General features: G+C 43.0%; 1 protein-coding gene across 1 annotated transcript in view; it reads right to left on the bottom strand.

The window, feature by feature from the left end:
• Positions 1-9722, bottom strand: part of COL17A1 (collagen type XVII alpha 1 chain) — a 61807-nt gene extending 52085 nt beyond the window's left edge. Inside the window, exons 1-3 of the mRNA XM_033149734.1 lie at positions 9549-9722; positions 1233-1294; positions 254-298 (exon numbers count right to left, since the gene is read on the bottom strand). Of these exons, the coding sequence (XP_033005625.1) occupies positions 254-298; positions 1233-1287 (100 nt within the window). The 5' untranslated portion in view covers positions 1288-1294; positions 9549-9722. The remainder of the gene's footprint in view (positions 1-253; positions 299-1232; positions 1295-9548) is intronic.
• Between the last annotated feature and the right edge of the window lie 9399 nt (positions 9723-19121).

Here is a 19121-nt window from a genome sequence, read left to right as displayed (position 1 = left end):
CAAGCCTATGGGCCTAGTGAACTCCCATGCACAGAGAGGCTGTACAAAAACTCTTGCTATTTTTAATCCATGTGTCTTTCCTGTAACTTGGGCAACTTCAGAAGACCAACCATAAGCAGCACGGTACTTTTGTTATGCTTTGATCTATAAGCTCAGTGGCACAAACGCTTGAGGGGCTTCTGACAAAGAGGCACAAACAAAGCGAACTGCATGCAGAAACACGTATGCTGAATTCTGCATAGCGGCCACTTACTTGGAGGAAGAGATGTCAGTCTGGTGGTAACAGTTTCTGTAATAACTGTAAACGAGAGAGAGAAGTATAAACCCATGGGATAGGTTGTCCTCATTTACAGAGGAACCTTGATGCTGCTCATTAATCATTAGCATCTGGACAGCAAATTGAGCAGGCACGCAGGTCACCTGATCACACTATTTCCCACTGTGGTGAGATCCATTGCATTTCCCTTCAAATCACAGCATTATTTCTAAAATTACATCTGTACATAGGCAATTTTTATGCAAATCTGTGCTCACTTTTCTCCCTGTTTGGGGGCGATAAGTAAGTGGCCATGACTTCTTCTCTCTTTTTTCAAAATTGCTAAGCTGAATTTGAGTCTTGAATTCATACCAACAAATTCCTTTTGAAAGTTGTTTTGAATATTCATTTCTGGCCCATGGAAACCATCTTGGCAATTCTGAGAAGGACTCGGGTTTTTTTTTACAGGTGAAATACTTATGAAGGCATAGTGAGATATAACTTTTCAAAGGATGTATACAGCAGGGATAATTGCCTGAGACTCTGTGAAATATATAGCCAAAACCATCTCTGAAAATGGCAATATAATGCTCCTGAAATGGCATATAGTATTAAGCTGCTATTATCCTGGTTTGCAAGGTTGGCTTATTATATCAAAACTTCCATTTGGGAAATAATCAGGAGGTTCCACTTGGGGCCAATTCACAAAAACTTATTTGAATTGTTACCCTGAGATGCCTCCTCCGTCCCAATACTCAGGCGGTAAGGGCCTTCACATTTTAATATCCCATTGCCACATAATGAACATTTCATTATATATAAAAGCCTTTTTTTAAAAGGATATAATAATGTCAGAAGACCATTGAACCACGTGGATATTGAAGGGTGAAATGACTGCACGCCAACTTTTACCTCTGCAATGTCTGTGGGAATCGGCTTAAAGAACCACCTGTTCCTAGAAAAGGCTTCAACTTACGTCTCTCTGTGACTTCTGTTCCATCCCGCTTGTTTTTCTTTGTTACAGCGGCCATATCATTGCTACATGAAGGCGAAGAGAAAGAGCAAAGGTTAACATATTCCTGACCCCCCCCCCCGGTGGCTTCTTTGCTGTAGTGGTCCCACTCGGGCCCTCCCTCCCTCCCTCCTCAGCCAATGCTAGGCTAGGAAGCAGCTTAAGGTGTGCAGTTTGCACACTTTCACACAGTCCCTCCTGGACCACTTCATCAGCCTTTTTCTATTTGATGAGAATATGTGTGATTTATAAAGACTGGAAAGCCGGTTAGAAGTTTTGTTTCCCCCCCCCCCTAGGATAAACCCATTCCCCACAAGAGAAAGGCACTATGCACATTTTCTTTGACCTCTCCCCCGCCTCATAAAATACTCCGAAGTAATCTATCCAGGGTGCTAGAATGTTTATCCAAAGTTGACAATTATTTCATTGACGTTTCTTGGTCAGGGTTCTGGAGAGGTGTCTAATAAGTACAGTAGAAGAAAGGTAGAAACTTGTTTTAAAAACAACTGCTTTAGTTGGTGAAGCAACAGCGTCATCTAGTGGCAGCTCAGGAATATTTAGCCAGTGTTTATCTCCCCCTGTTCAGATTTAGTTCACAGCTTTATTCTTCAAATGTTTCCAGGCCTCAAAATTTAAAATATTCCTGGAAAAACATTCTATATTTGTTTGCTTGCTCTTTTGGGATATGACTGTCCTTGGGATCCAGCCGCATTGGTGGTGTTCTTTGTTCAACTAGATTCCTGTTTTCAGACATGTAGCTTTTTGAGGTTTTTAAATAACATTTTGACATTGCTGCATTTTAACAATGTTGTACACTACCCCAAACTCCTACAAGAAGGGCAAAATAACAACAACATAAATCTTTTATTTTAGCTGGCAATTATGTTTAGCGTTTGCCACCCCCTCTGGCACTAAAAGGTAGGAACGTTCACATTTCTGAATTATAGTGGTTACAGTACTTTCCCCCTAATAAACTACAGTGACTTGTTTAGCTCAGGAGGAAAAAGAGACCAGGGACAAGGTCCGTTGTTGCACATTCAAGTAGATGGGAAGCAATGGTCCTGTAGGACCACAGAGCACTTTGTACTTATTATACCTGCTTGAGGGTTTATTTGCCTTTGGGATGACTTTGAAAGTGGTTTTACTCATGCTCAGCGATTGGTTGATTGCCACTAAAGAAGGCATTTCCTCTCAAGCCACATTGGCTAAAAAGATGCCTACAGAAGCAGCCTTGCATGTATGCATGAGGCAATATAAAACTCGCTGAGCTCTGTATGGGATTTTATTGTGTCCTTTTTCCTAGACAAATACTGTTCCTGTGTAGGAAAATATTTGCACATGAAGTGAGTCTCATCTCAGGGTAAATCCATCCTAATTGTTTGTCTAAATCCACCCAAATCTCTTTCTTCACTGCTGTGCCCTCTTCCTCAGGATAATGGATGCCTGAGGCGCTTCAGCAAACCCACAGCACTTTAAACCATGAATCACAGGCAGAGTCATAATTGGAGCGCATGATGAACAAGCTCTGACACTGAAGGAAGATGCTTGAAAGATGAGCTTAGGCGGGTGGAACAATGGAGCCCTGGAGCCAAACCCAACCCAACCCAGTCTATGAGAAGATTTTGGCTTGAGGTGGCATCTTGGCCTCACTCTCTCAGCCTCTGTTGTCTTCCTAAAGTTTCTTTTGCATGTTCCTTTCTTTTGCTCGACCTTGGCTTTCAGGATTTGGGAGAGCAGCCAGTGTGGAGTAGAGGTGAGGGTGTCAAACCAGACATGAAGATCAAATCCCCATTCTGTTGTCATGAGCAAGGCTGGCCCTACAATTAGGAAGAATAAGGGAATCACCTCAGGCAGCACAGACTGGCAGGCAAAGGCAACAGCTCCCCTAGCCACACCTCTGGCCGTTCCCCTCTGATGGAGATCAAAGCTATGTGTGCCACATGGCCTTGCAAGCACACACAAACACAAACAGCCTGTTGCAACCACCAGGTACAACAGGGGATGCTATGCTCTCCTGCTGAGAGTGTAGATGCCAGTCAGCTTCTGAGCATGGAAGGGGGAGCCATTGTGTCATTTACCTCAACCAGCAAAACATATTGGGCCAGTCCTGGCCATGAAGGCCTTAGGCCAGTTACAGTCTCTCAGCCCAAACTACCTCACAGGTTTGTTGTGAAGTTAGAATGGGGGGGGGGAACCACAAGCATTTCTCTGAGCTCATTAGAGGAGGGTTGGGAGCTTGTGGCCTTCCTGATATTGCTGGACTGCAACTCCCATTAACCGTGACCACTGGCTGAGGCCGATGGGAATTGGAGTCCAACACCAACTGGAGGACAACAGGTTCGCCTAGCCCTGCCTTAGGTGACATAAAGGGTTAATATGCAATTAAGTAAACTTCAGATGGCATCTGGTCATGCATGCTGTGAATAGAAAAATTGTGCCCCCTCCCTCTAGTCTCCTGCCACAGAGGTCCAAAAAGGACATTTCCAAGTATTTTAAAGTTGCCAATTAATTCACCAATGAAACTCAAAGCTGTCTGAGAATCATACTCTCTAACCCATGCAGGGAAAGTGTGGTCCTTCAGCTGTTTTGAACACCAGCTCCCATCAGCCCAAGCCAGCATGGCTAATGGTCAGGGATGGTGGTAGTTCAGTATGTGGAGGGCCACGGATTTCCCATCTGTGACTTATTCTATGGCATTTTTCTTGTGACGGCTGCTCACTAATCCCAGGAAAGACACAATGCAGCGTTACTGTCCTTTAAAATATTATTCATTTGGGTCACATTAATCAAATCCTAAGGCTGTGGTCTCACACCATTTAAACTAGGGTTGCCATATGTCCGGAATTTCCTAGACATAGCTAGGATTCGGCAGTCGGAAACAGTGTCCTGGCGGAAATCGCTTAAATGGCTGGGAAAATCCTGACATATGGCAACCCATGTCGGAAGTGTAGATTGTGGTGAATTTCCTTAATAGCTCAATAACTTTGGACAAAACTAGAAAATGTTTTGCTTTGTTGGTCAATCTACAAAAAAAGGGGGGGGGAGAGAGAAACCAGAAATCTCCTCTACTCCATTTATTTATGTTTCTAATTTATAGGCTGGTTTTATTGTATTTTATATGCTATAAGCCGCCTTGACATATTTTATGAAAGTACAGATTATCAATGTTAACACACACAAATAAATAGTATTTATTATGTTTGTGACTCACTTGTTATCAAGGTCTCCAGGAGACTTACATTTAAAAGCATCAAAATAAATACACTATACCAATAGAAATTCATATAAAACATCAACATTCTCATACAAACACCTAGAATTCATATATACACATATAGCTTGTCCACACTACAGCAAATGTAGATTTGCCTTTCTCCCCGGTAATGTCCACCCTATCCCAATGTTGTCCTGGACCTTCCCCCCTTTAAATGCAGGGTCTTTCAATCCTTGGAAAGTCCAAAATGGCTAGGATTGAAAAAGTCCACATTTAAAGGGGGAAAGGTCCAGGACAACATTGGGGTGGGGTCTACTTTTTGCTCCAGTTCGGACAAGTATACATACAGAAACAAACCCCCTACAGCAGCCATAGGAAGCTTTGGCAGCACACTAACAGCAGAACAAAATCCGTCCATTAATTAACCCTTTGTTCCATAGTCTCCCAGATTTGAAAACAGCAACTTTAGCCACTGAAACTGGTCCAGTTGGCTTTCATGGTCTTCCAGCACTGCTGATATCACTTATCAATCAAATTTACCTTTCACAGCTAAGCTACTATAGTAGCCTAGCCACTGCTTTGGGGTCCTGTGTACCACTCCTTCACATACTGTATCTAAGATGACAGCAGGAATTTGAAGTCTAGCAAGGCTTTCTTTTCCTTTTGTTCCATCCTCTGCGGTACAGAGATGATTATCTCAGTGACTAGAAATGAGGCAAGCTGGCACATTTGCTTTTGGTGTTTCACATGGATGCCCATCATGTGATAAGACATCAAAGGAAGAGGGAATTCAAAAGAAAAACTATTATATATCCTGCCACTGAAAATGTTGCATTTGCCCAAGGAGCTGATTTAAGGATCATAAGTGAAATTTGGAGGTCTTCCAGGAGTGGCTGCACAGCAATCTGTTGGGGACATTCTAGCTCTGACTTTCCTGCAGCAAGCAGGAGGTTGGACTAAGGCAGGAGTTGCCAACATTTTTGGACCAGTGGACACATTTCGAATTTTCAGAGAGTGCTGGGGGTGCTAGACAAAAATAGCTGCTATGGAGGGAAAGGAGGTGTGGCATAACACAAAATGGCTGCCATGGGGAGCGTGGCATAACACAAAAGTAAAGACACGGCCACCCCTGACAACCTTATGTTAACCTTGGGAAGTAAGCTATGTATTGGTCCTGATTATAGAGAACACACAATATTGATTTTTTTAAAAACACAAACACAGGTGCTGTTGCTGTCAAATAGCAATAGGGAGCATCCCTCAGTACCAGGAAAAATATACAAAGTAGCCACACCACACTCACAGAAATCACTTAAAAATGTACCTGTACATTTCCCCTTAACTTTCTTTCTAGGAGGGTTTGAGGCATGTTGTTTGCTGTTGTTAATGAAAGGTTAGAGTGTGGAGCACCTGCCCAGAGGCACCTGTGAAAGTCTTTATTGGCATCATGGCAACTTCAAGTACTCGGCTGGCAACCCCTGGACTAAGATAACCTACTACAATACCTCTACAATTCTATGATTCCAGTGGAAATGTCTCCCATGCTCAATATCTAACGGATACTGGGAAGAATTCTGCAAGAATGGCTAATAAGGCAGGAGGGCATATTGCCTTCATATACCTAAAAACAGTTCTGTTTGTTTGTTTAAAAAAACATTTATGCCCTGCCTCTTAGCAGGATGGCCTCAAGGCAGTTTCAGTAAAAATACTGAAGTATAGGGAAACAGAAATATTATAAAGCAAATAAAGCAACAGAACCAATAAGTATCATCTAAATAAAGCAGCAGGTGGTCAATTTGTAAAAAGGACAAAGATGTAATTAAAAGACTTTAAGGGCCTGATATAACAGGGCAGACTTCACCATGTGCCTAAAGAAAAGTAAAGGAAGGCACTAGGCAAACATGTCTTAGGAAGGTGTTTCATAATTTGGGTGTCACCACTGAAAAGGCCCTTTCTCCGATAGCTGAACTGCAAATAGGGTAGTACCTCAAGAAAGGCATCTGATAAGGATCTTAAAAATAGTGGGCAGGGTGAGTGGGGGAAAGGCAGCCCTTCAGGGCCCAACTAAACTAAGGCTGCAATCCTATACACACTCTCAAGTCGCAACAAATTCATTTTTAAAAAATCAACATTTTTAAAGCAAAAAAATAATTAAGTTAAATTATGTTAATTCTAGGTATTCACAATTATAACTAAATAAGAGCAGAACATTATTCTTTTAAGATGGTTTTGCTGATTAAGTATTCTTACTAATACTGTTGTTTTTGTAGCATCAGGGCATAGTATAAAACAAAAATAAACTATGGAAAACTATTGAGCAAAAAAAAAAAATACACTAGGAGCTATCTGAATAGGCATAAGATCCAAAAGAAGCAGGGGAAATTATCATTTTATCTTGATAAGAGTTCTTCAAATAGAAATAATTGTTAATGGACTTGTGATATAATTATAGCCAAAGCAAGTGGTTGCTTGCAAAATGCAAGCATGAACAGCAAGGATGATACTCTCGGTAATGAAGCAGCAATTTAGGGAAGGAGCATAGCTCACAGGTAGAGCATATGCTTTGTGTGCAATCTCTGCCATCCTCAGCTGCTGCCAGCTGGTGTATCTAGCAATATTGGGGTAGTCTGTGTGGCTTTCTCTAGATGTCTTGGGTGTTGGTTCAGTGAGATAAAACATGGCCAAAGGACTTAAGCACTGAGGTATAGTGTCCATTACAGTGGGATGCTGAAAAACCCCAGCAGCTCAAAAGGGAAATGCCCTTCCCAATTTCAAATAGTGATTGCTTCTCAGAGTATATTCATGCTACATTAAACTGATTAGATCCTGCTGTAGTCCCGGTATGTCTATGCTGAATGGTGCTTGTCGGGGTTTCAAGTAAGAGTCTTTCCCAGCCCCACCTGGAGATGCCAGGGACTGAAACTGTGACCTTCTGCATGCAACACACATGCTCTCCCATTGAGCCATTTGTGTGATTCAGTCTGTGCCAGCTCCTGCCATTCCACTCAGCTACCAGTGAACCCCGGCACAGAACCAGCAATGGCTGTGTGGTCCCTTCAGCTACTTCTCATGCTCATCATGCAGATGCCCCAAGGCAAAGAGAAGCTGGATTTCTGTCAGACCCTTCCTGCCCTCCCAGTGATGTACTAAAGCACTTGAGCAAAAGCACAGAAAGTCTTCATTTGGTCAGGCATTTAGAACTCAGCTTAAAAAAAACCCTAAGTTAAGCAACTTGGAATAAATAGGCCACTCAAGATAGAATCTTCAGAGGCCGGAAAAGGATATGGGGGAATCTGGTCCATGCTTCTAAACAAACCATAACCACAGTTCCTGCCCTGTTAACCTTGGGCGCTTCCACGTTGTTGGCATTTTGAGGTGGGATTCAGTCACAGCAAGGTGCCACAATTTTAGTTGATTCAGATGTCTTGTGCAACAAACTTTTTTTTAAAAAATACACCACCAAATTAGACTGTGTGTGTGTGTGTGTGTGTGTGTGGAGCATGACAAGAAAATGCACTGCAAAGTTGGGGAAACAGTTTGAGGCATCAGCCATCTGATCTCTCAGCAAACAAATCAGGATGAATGTTCAGTAGGCAGGTTATGCGGAAGCACCCTTAGATTAGTTGCATTTTAATATATGCACCACAAGTAGGGAGCAGGATCAAGCAAGATGTGTCATGCATGCCTCTAGGAAACAAATGTCCTTAGGATAAGGAATATGTTCAGTACAACACACCCAGTCAGCTCGGTGAAGTGATCTGTACTAAATGCTGGAAGCCAACAGCTAACTTGCCCTGAGGGGATATTTATGCATTTTTCTAAATACAGTAATTGGGCAGAGTTTGTGAATGGAAGTAAAATGCTGCATTCCACTTCAATATTTTTCTCAGCTCCCTAACCTGAGATTGTCTCTTCTGATATTCTCTTTTCAGTCGTGCCCTTAACACTTCAGAAGAAGGGAATGTTATCCCATAGGTAGAGGAAATTCATTCTGGGCCCTTTAAGCCACTATTGAAACACCATAAAAGTCACAATGCTCTTCAGAGCAGCTTAATTTTTAATCATGTTCTTTACTCCTATATCTTCCAGGAGACCAATTCAGCATTTAACTTCAGAAGATTCCTGAAAAGTTTACCTCTATAGTAGAATCTAGCAAAGGCTTTATCAGTGTTGAGAAACATATTTAAATACTATTTTGCAGATGGGAGGGAAACTTGAAAGCCCACAGTCCAGGTTTGAAACCAAAGTAGTTGCAGAGATGAGCAAAATAGACAATTGACACCCTTTTCATAATGATGCTATTTTTTGGAAGTCCATAACCCAAGATTAGGTACTCAATTGTATACAGGAATACAAAGGAGTGCAGTGATTCCTGATAATATACTCCTTGCTGATGAAGGTGGCTTGAATCTATTGTTATTTTTCACAGTCAACACAAAATTCCTTTCTTCAAAGGAACTGCAAGCATTTTTTGAGAGATATGGTTCAGTGTACCCAAAAACAGGATCCACAAACATTGTCCACAGAACTAGCACACAATAACTACATTTTTGTAATGATGGTTATGCAATTCCTCTGCCTTGAAAAATGCATTAGTCAGTCTTTCTTCCAGAGTTCTGATATACCATACCCATCTACAGCTATAACCATAATCTTGTGAATGCCTATCTAATAAGGCTGAAATGCTTTTGTATGCTTACTAGGAAGTAAGTCTCATAAAATTTACTTTCAAGTAAATATCCACAGGACTGGACCACATGGACCCAGATGTGAGAAGAAATGCTTATTTTGGCTTGTTTTCAGAGTATTGCTATTAAGTTATATACTTATAACTTTTCTTTCAATGCCCATTGTACAGCTATTTCCCCCATAAACAAACTATATCAATACTCGGTCTCTACAGCATAATTACTAGACTTAATATAGAATAAGAAGCTATTTCAGCCTGTAATTTGTCTGAGATTTATCTCCTCACACTTCCCCCCTTTTTAAAAATCAAAGAATCTGATAGAATTATAGTAGAAAAGGGCACCCTTCTGAGTGTTTCCTTGTCTTTTGTTACATACCTGAAGTGCTTCTGTTCGTAATCCTTATTGTTTGCTTTCTACCCAGATTCCAGATGTTGTCCCACAAGTCCTTGAATAAAGCACTCCTTCAGCAGTATGGTGTTTCTGAGACTGAGTGATCCTCAGAGAATGCTGAATTTGACTTGTATTTAATGTCTTTTACCCCACGCCCCCCAAACACGTATGTTCTTTTCCCCAAAACATTTTTCCTAAACAAGTCCTGACAAAGGTGTGTGATGGTTTCTTGCCTTACTCCACCCTATCAATTATCTGACACAGTGCGGGTTAAAAAAAAAAGTCTGCCTCCAGGAATCAAATTTAACTGCTGAAATAGTCTAGCCTATTGCAATGTGCTTTACATGAAGCTGCCTTTAAAGATGGTGTGGAAATTTTAGTTGATGCAGAATGCAGCTAGTTGGGGGTTAGGTATTTGTTGACTACGTTTTCATTTTGGGCCCCAATTTGAAGGTATTTAACTCTTAAGTCCTAAATAGTATAGGGCCAGGTTATTTGAAGAGAAGACTGGCTACGGACTTGTTAGGACCTTGTGAGACACTGCAGATGTCGGGAACCTCCCCACTACCTCACTCTCTCCCTCCCAGTAAGTAGCAGCGACTCTGCTGATGAGAGGTCAGGTACATGGCAGTGCCCCTCATTAGTGAGTCCTCCTGGCCTGCCATGAAGGTCAATTAGATTCGTGATCTGAAGAAACTGGGCCTTTTCCGTAGTGGCTCCATATTTGTAGAACTCAGTCTCAAGCCTTGTGCATTTGACCCCTTCTCTCTGTGTGTTTTTGAAGATTCCTTGGACACTTTTTTATTTCAATCAGCTTTTAGTTGAAATATGGCGAGCTAATTTTTGCTGGGCTGTGTTGAGAGGTGTTTTATAAACCGTTTTAGTTGATAATGTTACCAGTATATCTTTTTATCATTTTATTTTATTCATTGTGAGTCACCTTGAGAAGGCAAAGAAATACTGATGAACCACCTGATTAAACAAGCAAACCACTCGAAATATCAGCCTCCTGTTTCCCAAAGTAGCCAGCCAGGGATCTCTAAGTAGCCTACAAGCATGACTTGAAGACAAAAGCAACCGGTGCCAGAACGAGAGGCTTCATATCCCCCAAATTCAGGACGAAAGAAGATGCAGGTTTACACAAAATTTGCACATGCTAATTTATATTCAAATATGAAAATTTAGAAATGACTAGAAAATAAATTGAAATACAATATGCCTCATCATACCAGAGAAGGCTGTAACCAGGTTTGTGTGTGTGCCTGCTCAACGTCCTGTCTTTGTGCTATCCATTGATGGGCAACTTCAGCACCCAGTCTTCTCCCTTCATAATTGTTCTTTATCTTCTTCCTGTGGTTCTTTACCTTATTGATATTTTTTTTATCAGACTTGGACTGAACAGCCCTTCCAGCAGAGGACTGACCTCTGCAAATAATTGATATTTAGTGGCATACTGTCTCTGAGCCCCAACTGGAGTTTCAATGTAGCCATCATGGCTGGTTGCCACTGATTACATTCCCTTTCATGAATCTGTTTAATCCTGTTGTAAGAAATGGGAGACATGGTAGGAGGCACCATTATACAGGCAGAGGCCTGCAAGGGACCAATTAAGGTCTGTAGTTCAACCAAAAAGAAAAGGCACCAAATGCAGGAGAAAAGGGGAGGAAATCCTCCACCTGCAATCTCAATAAACGATTCTGTGCACTTGGGTGTTTCCTCCCCATTTCCCCCCATGTAGCTGAACTCCCTGTGTGGTAGAAGGGAGCCTCATATTTTACAGCATCTTGATGCATTCTTGCTAGAATGTCATAGTGGAGACAATAATTCTGAATGCCCTTTACACAGCTAAACACTTGCAGCAGATGGGTCTATATAATGGGTAGGCAAACTCAGGCCTGGGGGCCGAATCCGGCCCAATCGCCTTCTAAATCCGACCCACGGACGGTCCGGGAATCAGCGTGTTTTCACATAAGTAGAATGTGTGCTTTTATTTAAAAGGCATCTCTGGGTTATTTGTGGGGCATAGGAATTTGTTCATTTTTCTTCTTTCAAAATATAGTCCGCCCCCTCCCCCCCACAAAGTCTGAGGGACAGTGGACCGGCCCCCTACTGAAAAAGTTTGTTGATCCATATTATAGCATGCCTATGTTACTATCAGAAGGTACCAAAGTACATTATGCTATAGAACAGTTAATAACTTCAGCATGGTTCCTGGTCATGATAGCTCTCAGTTACCTTCAGTATCACAGGCAGTTGCTGGGAACCCAGTTGATCAGAACCTCAGTTGCTGGGGAGCCAAAGTGGGGAAAGTGTGGTTGCGTTCATGTTCTGTTTGTGAGCTTTTCATGGGCATCTGACTGGCCATTGTGAGACAAAATGATGGACTAATCTATTTTCCCTAATAAGGAAGCTGTATCAGTGGATGCGGAGTAGGAGGGAAAATCTCAGTGTGAAGATCTTTGCATATAAGAGTAGCATTTGAACAGTGTCTGTGTATTGAAGGTGGCTGTTTCCGTAACAACTGATTTTGGGGCCTGGGAAAGTTTAGATAGGTGTAGGGTAGGCATTCGTAGTAATGAGTTGAAGCTGGACTCAGGAACTTTGGGTGAATGCACTTCCTACAGTTAAGTATACACACTTAAGTGTCAATAATGCAGCTGACCTTTATTGTTGCTATGTAGACTACCCTTCCTCATACCCTCCAAAATTTCTCTGATCAAAATAGAGACGTCCCATTCCATAATGATAATTTTATTATTTATACCCCACACAACTTACTGGGTTGCTCCAGCCACTCTGGGCAGATTCCAACATATCTAAAAACATAATAAAATATTAACTTTTTTTTTTTTTTTAAAAAAAAAAACAACTTTCCCTATACAAGACTGTCTTCAGAAGGCTCAGGGGTCGGATAACTGCATACCCTCCAACATTTCTCCAATGAAATTAGGGACATCCTAAGGAAAAGTGAGACATTACAGGAACAAATCAGAAACAAGGGCGGTTTCTCTAAAACAGGGATGTCCCTGGAAAATAGGGACACTTGGAGGGTCCTTCAAGAAGCCTCTTTATTTAATCTTCACAAGGACACTATTAGCTAGGTTAGGCTGAGAGATCACGAAGAGCTCAAAGTTGTCCAATCAGCATCATGGCTGAGCGAGGATTTGAACTTGGGTTTCCACTCTCCTAATTCTACATTCTAACCACACCACCACAATGTCTCTGAGAAATATTCCAGGTTTACTCAAACAAAGATGGCAACCAAGACAATTTTGGTTGTTTTACACAAAAATACCAATAATCTGCCAAGCCCAAGTTCGTCCTGATCAATTAGCAAACCTACCTGTATATTATTCAGCGTACATAGGATTCAAAGGTATAACTACAAATTATTATCATGGCAGGAAACACCGGTGTTAAACCAGTGTTTTCTGCAGCAAATTTATCTAGTATGTGGGAGTAATACATGCCTGTATGTGAACATTTAAATGCCAGTGTCCATAAATCTAGGAAACCTCACTAGGCCAAGGTTCCCATATGTGTGTGCACAACTGTATTCAAAGACAGAGATACACACCTGAATCAGGGGCGGAGCTACCTGCCCTGGCACCTGGAGCGGTGGGGGGTGCTGCTAGCCATCCGCGTGGGGAGCATACCTAGCGGCCTGCCGCCTGCACAGTGAGCGTCCGGGGGATGACGCCTGCACAGCAAGCGGGGGGTGGTGCCAGGATGTCACCCGCCCTCATGGCTGACACCTGGTGCGCACCGCACCCCCTGCACCCACCTTCCTCCACCGGTGACCTGAATTACTTTCACTTTTGGTTCATTTGCCACAGAAGGCACCCTTATGGCAATCAGAACTTGAGTGAGCAAGTACTGTAATACTTATTCATTGATCCCCAGTGGAAATTATTCATGACATTTTCTTTGTGGTGCTCATCATATCCAATATGCATCCTCAACTACAGACATGTTTGATGTCTGCAAGGAAGAATTGTAGATCATCTTTTGTAGCCCAATGAGTAAGAAACCGGATAGGTGTTTCTTGGCAACAAAGTGCCGATTTTATGAATCACTTTGCCTATTTATTCTTGAACTTCCAAGATTTTTTTCAAAGGGAATGGAGATCCCTTAAAAGGAAATCGGAAGAGTGTTGATAACTGATAACTCAGCACTTTAAAAGAGATAGTGTTGCTCTCCTCTTTGAATCCACTATGCTTACCAAATAATATATTTAATAAACTCTGTATCTTCTATTTACACAGTTCCCAAGTTTTTATGGGTAGCTAATTTAATCACTAATAGAAAATTATTTCTAATGAGCAAGCTACTTGTTCCATGCAACTGCAGATGATTTGTTTTCCCCCCAAATGGGTCTTGAGCAGCTATGGTTTTAAGTAAAGGAACAGAGGCAAAAGGGTATTGATTTTTCTTCACTAAGCATAAACTACCCTAGTGGCTTTTCCCCAACAGAGTTCCACCTGGAATGTTGCTGAAAGGAAAACGTATGGAGATTGGTGTGATTTTGACTGGGGAAATGGCTGTTGGAGAAAGATCAAGTACTAATTCCTGCCACAGAAGTGATCATATAATCATAGAATTGTAGAGTTGGAAGGGATCAAGTTTGTGAGCTCTGATAACAGAGAAGTTGGTCTGGCCCTCTATGCAAGGGGATCTATCCATGAGGCAGTTTACCATGGACTCAGTGCTAATCATACCATAGGTGCTGGATTCCACCCAACTTTGAGGGAGCCTGGCACACACACACAACATCACAAGCATGATGCACACGTGTGATGTCACATGGCAGGTAGAGGCCACAAGGACCGCCACAGCCTCAGGGAGGCTTAGCAGGGCCAGCCACAGCCACAGGTAGGCCCGACAAGGCCCAGCCCCTCAAGACTGGGGGCTCTGCCCCATCCCAATATATTTGGAGGTGGCTGAGGTATCCTCAGCCCTATAGTGTTGGCACCTATGGATCAAACATATGGAGCATACGTCCATATAACATCAAAATTCATTCCCATTTTATTTTTCCATTTAATCCAGAGATATGGTTTCTGTAGAAAATCCAACAAGGAAAAAAACCACTTGTGGAAATGGTAAATCCAGATTAAGGGGTGGGTATCTGGGAAGACACTGTGTTAAGGACAACATAATGTGGATGTGGACACGGGGGGGGGGGGGGGCGGGACTCGCATGCATGAGCTGCACTAAGTCCACAATAACCTGCTCTGAGGAAGTGCCCAGTGATTTTCTCCTGGTATACAAGAATGGCTGCAGACTTGCATACCACATATTAGGTAGGGTATTTTGAAATGTGTCTCTGTGCTTTGCCATAACATGCCTGCATCCTTTATATATGCATATCACACAATGCGGGCTTAGAGACAGCTTAACCGAACCAACAAGTTTGCCCATGCAGCTTGTTGATCTTTAGTAGCTGAAAAGATAAAACCTAGTGCAGTGTTTTTCAACCACTGTTCCGCGGCACACTAGTGTGCCGCGAGATGTTGCCTGGTGTGCCGTGGGAAAAACGTCCCGGCCGTTGTTGTTGCCTTCCTTCAGCCAATCAGGGTCAGCCCGCGTTTGTACACAGAGCCGAAAACAGACACCCGCCTTGCCCCAGCAGCGCCGAGGCTACACTGCACTGCACGGCCCTGGACGCAGCAGCCGCGCCGGCCGCCTCAAAAGCACCTCCCTCCCTCCTTCACCCTCCCGCCGGCCAATCGTCAGCGCCCTCCGGCCTGCCGGAGTTCCCCGCCTCCTCAGCCGTCGGCGTGGCCCTGAAGGGGTCCTGCGTGCCGCGCGCGCCTTGTCGCAAGTGGGGTTCCGAGGCCAATGTAGGCGCGCGCATCTTAGAAGCGGGAGGGGGGGTGGAAAGAGCGGGCCGCAAGCCGCCGCCACGGTTCGTCAGCCCGCCTCCGACTACAGCTCCCGGGGTGCACCGTGGCCAGACCTGCTCTGCCCCCTCCGCGGACAAAACACCGTCGCTTGGAAGAGCGGGGGGGGGGGACTTCAAGTCCCGACAAGCAGCGCGGCCAAGCGCGCGACCCGTGAATCGGCGTATTCTGGAAAAGCGGGCTGAAAACATTCCACCTTCCTTCCGCCACCTGTTCCCGCATAGCCTGCTGGGATTTGTAGTTTGGGGGGGAGAAAGAGATATTGTGCTGCTTCAGGAACAGGTGCGAGAAAAGACTTGCTGCGTTTCCAAGGCTTGCTTAATGCGGTGGTGTTTAATCAAGGGAAGCAGATCCGGCTTTAAAGTTCGCGCGGCTGGCGGCTGTGCCTTAAGTTCCCTTGTCCGCTGGGGAATGCCAGGAAAAGTGTCGCGTCTCTATGTTTTCCTGCCTACCAATCAACTGCCGCCCCCGCAAAAAAAAAAAACCAACCAAACAAGCCAATCCTCGTGATATTTACTTAAAAGTTTACTTAAAAGTTTCCCGACTGCAATTCTAAATGCACTTACCTGGGCGCGAGTTCCATTGTAGGCAAGTACAGGATGGCACTGTGATGCTTGGTTTTTTGTTTTTGTTTTAAACTACCTAGTTTCGTTTTAAGCCCACCCCTTTAAAAAATAAATAAACCAAGAAGCTAGAAAACAAATGGATTTGTTTAATAGTGGTGCCCGCTCATCGGTTTCACGAAAACTGAAAAGTCCCTTTGCAGCCTGAGTTTCATTTGGATGAGAGAGCAGAGTACTGTACTGAAGATGTCTGGTGCTTTTGTAGTATTTTCTGTATTGGAGCCTAATAATAATAATAATAATAATAATAATAATAATAATAATAATAAATTCTATATTATTATTATTATTATTATTATTATTATTATTATTATTATTATTATGTATACGCCGCCCATCTGCCTGGGTTTTCCCAGCCACTCTGGGCGGTTCCCAACAAAATATTAAAAACATGCTAAAATGTCAAACATTAAAAACTTCCCTAAACAGGGCTGCCTTCAGATGTCTTCTAAAAGTCAGATACCGGTAGTTGTTTATTTCCTTGACATCTGATGGGAGAGCGTTCCACAGGGTGGAAGCCACTGCCAAGAAGGCCCTCTGCCTATATCATGTCAGGATGTCTCAGGAGCTTCTCCACTCATGTCTTTGTCACAAAGTCACTCAGGTACAAGACTAGAGTCCCTTAGACCTTACTTGGGGCTGGACTATATTTTGAAAAAAATATGAACAAATTCCTATGCCCCACAAATAACCCAGAGATGCATTTTAAATAAAAGGACAGGTTCCAATTCTGTAAAAACACGCTGATTCCTGGACCATCCGCGGGCAGCATTTAGAAGGTGATTGGGCCACATCCGGCCCCCGGGTCTTAGTTTGGGGACCCCTGCTCTTAAGTCCAAGATTATAAAATACTTTCTTTGTGTTTCTATTCAAGAGAATTACTTTATATATAGTCAATATAGGCACAAAGTTAAATTTTTTAACATTTTCTAATGGTGGTGTGCCTCGTGATTTTTTTCATGAAACAAGTGTGCCTTTGCCCAAAAAAGGTTGAAAAACACTGACCTAGTGACATGCTAAAACTGAATCCAGGGGCTATGTTACTCCTATTCGCTATTTCAGTGAAGCACACAGGACTCAGTATATCACTTACACCAAAACTCTCAAGGATGTTATTGTTCCATGACTTCAGTCCATGACGTGCAACTGATATCAAACATGCAGCTTCTGATTATAACCCAATAGGTTCCTACAAAGACCCAAAGGCCACACCTTCAGCATTTCTGCTTTGGAAACCGTCAGCCGTAGCAAAAGTTAATAAGCTTTGAGTTTTTGATTCATCTGGTGACTCAGAAAATATCTGAACTCCTGTCTCACACACCCTTCTTTATCATCACATGAAAACAACCATGTAGGTGATGAATGATAAACCGAGCTGTGTCTCACCCATGTGTCCATGCACTTTTGCTTTATGGAATCTGGATGGAATCTCGCACAGAAAGTGCAGGAAGGAATTCAAGGTTTATTAAAAAGTGGGGAGTTTCTATCTCTTATGGCTCCAGACAAAATCTTTGACACATGAACAGGCTCAATATGGCAAATGCTTAAAACAGGGGTGGGATAACCCCAGGACCAAGACCCAAATGCAGGGGTGTAGCTAGGTAAATTGGTACCCAGGGGCAAAAAATTTTTGTCACGGCATGGGAAGGTCAGGTGGTACCCGGTGCAGAAAGTTTCTTGTCAACCCCCCCATTGACACCCCCCCCCCGCAAAATGGTTTTACGTTATTTCATATTTTCTTACAAAGGAATAATAACAAGTAATAATAAAAAAACCTTTTATTTATATCCCACCCTCCCCGGCCAAAGTCGGGCTCAGGGTGGCTAACACCAGATACATAACATTGGTATAAAATCAAACAATAATTAAATTACCTCCTAAAAACCTCTCAAACCTCTCAAAATTACCTCCTAAAAACCTCTTAGATGGCTTTCCACAGGGTTAGGGTTGGGAACAGTAAGTGTTCTCTGAACTGAAATTTCAGCCTTCATGACATAGGAAAACAGCCAAGTAAACAGCTATTTTGGTGGAGGAGGGTCAAGATATTAACCGATATGCATGAAATTTCATATATAGCTATATAATCCCTAGTATAGTAAGATAAGACCTTCAGAGCAGGCATTTAAAAAAAAATTCAAAAATTTTCAAAAGAAATTTTTCAAAAAAAAAAATTTCCTTACTAATTTGTCACCCCCTCCATTATGGAACCCAGGGCGGCCCGCCCCCTTGCCCCCCCTCGCTACGCCCCTGCCCCAATGCAGCTCTGCCTTTAGGCCTCTATATGTGACCTTTGAGAATATTCGTAGGCACATCCTTCTCCCTGGCCACTTCCTTCACTAGATTTGCTCTGTACCCTTCTTAGGTGCTTCCTGGCTTATTTATCTCCTTGGACTGTGATAATCCATCTGCTCTATTTGGATAGGGGATGGAGAGAGGTGCATCTGTCATACCCTCCAACATTTTCACCCCCTAAATTGGGATGTCAGGGGGTGCGCAGCAAGGCCATGCCAGAGTGAGCACCTTCAGATGAGCACCAGACTCAAAATCGGGACATTCCAGGTCCCAAACAGAAACCAAAAAGATTGGCTTCTGTGATTCTGCATGTCCCACTTAAAACAGGACACTGTGGTATATGTGTGTGTGTAGGAATCACCAACTTGTGCATGGGTGAAACGCAGCCTTCTGAACAAAGGTGAGAGTCACATTTATGGCTCCACCCACTTTTGCATCTGACGCCACCCAGTACTGGCAAGCAGCCCTCAGAAGGTTCCCCAAGAGGGAATGGAGGCCTCAGACTGAAAAAGCTGCCCACAACCTGGCTGATAAGAGGCCATATAAAAAACCACCATCATCTTGCCGGAAAGCTGTTGCTTGTTCCTGTCACTCATAGTTCTTGGGCCAAGATCCTAAGCCTCATTATGCTACAGGCAATTCCACAAACAAGGTAAAGAGACATTGTTGAGATTTTTATATATATACACACAGAGGTTTTTAATAGACGAACATAGATTCTGAGCTGGGTACTCATTCAC

This window comes from Lacerta agilis, chromosome 5 (assembly GCF_009819535.1).
Source record: "Lacerta agilis isolate rLacAgi1 chromosome 5, rLacAgi1.pri, whole genome shotgun sequence".
In the NCBI taxonomy this organism is placed as follows: Eukaryota; Metazoa; Chordata; class Lepidosauria; order Squamata; family Lacertidae; genus Lacerta; species Lacerta agilis.
This window is presented reverse-complemented; position numbering and strand designations above follow the sequence as displayed.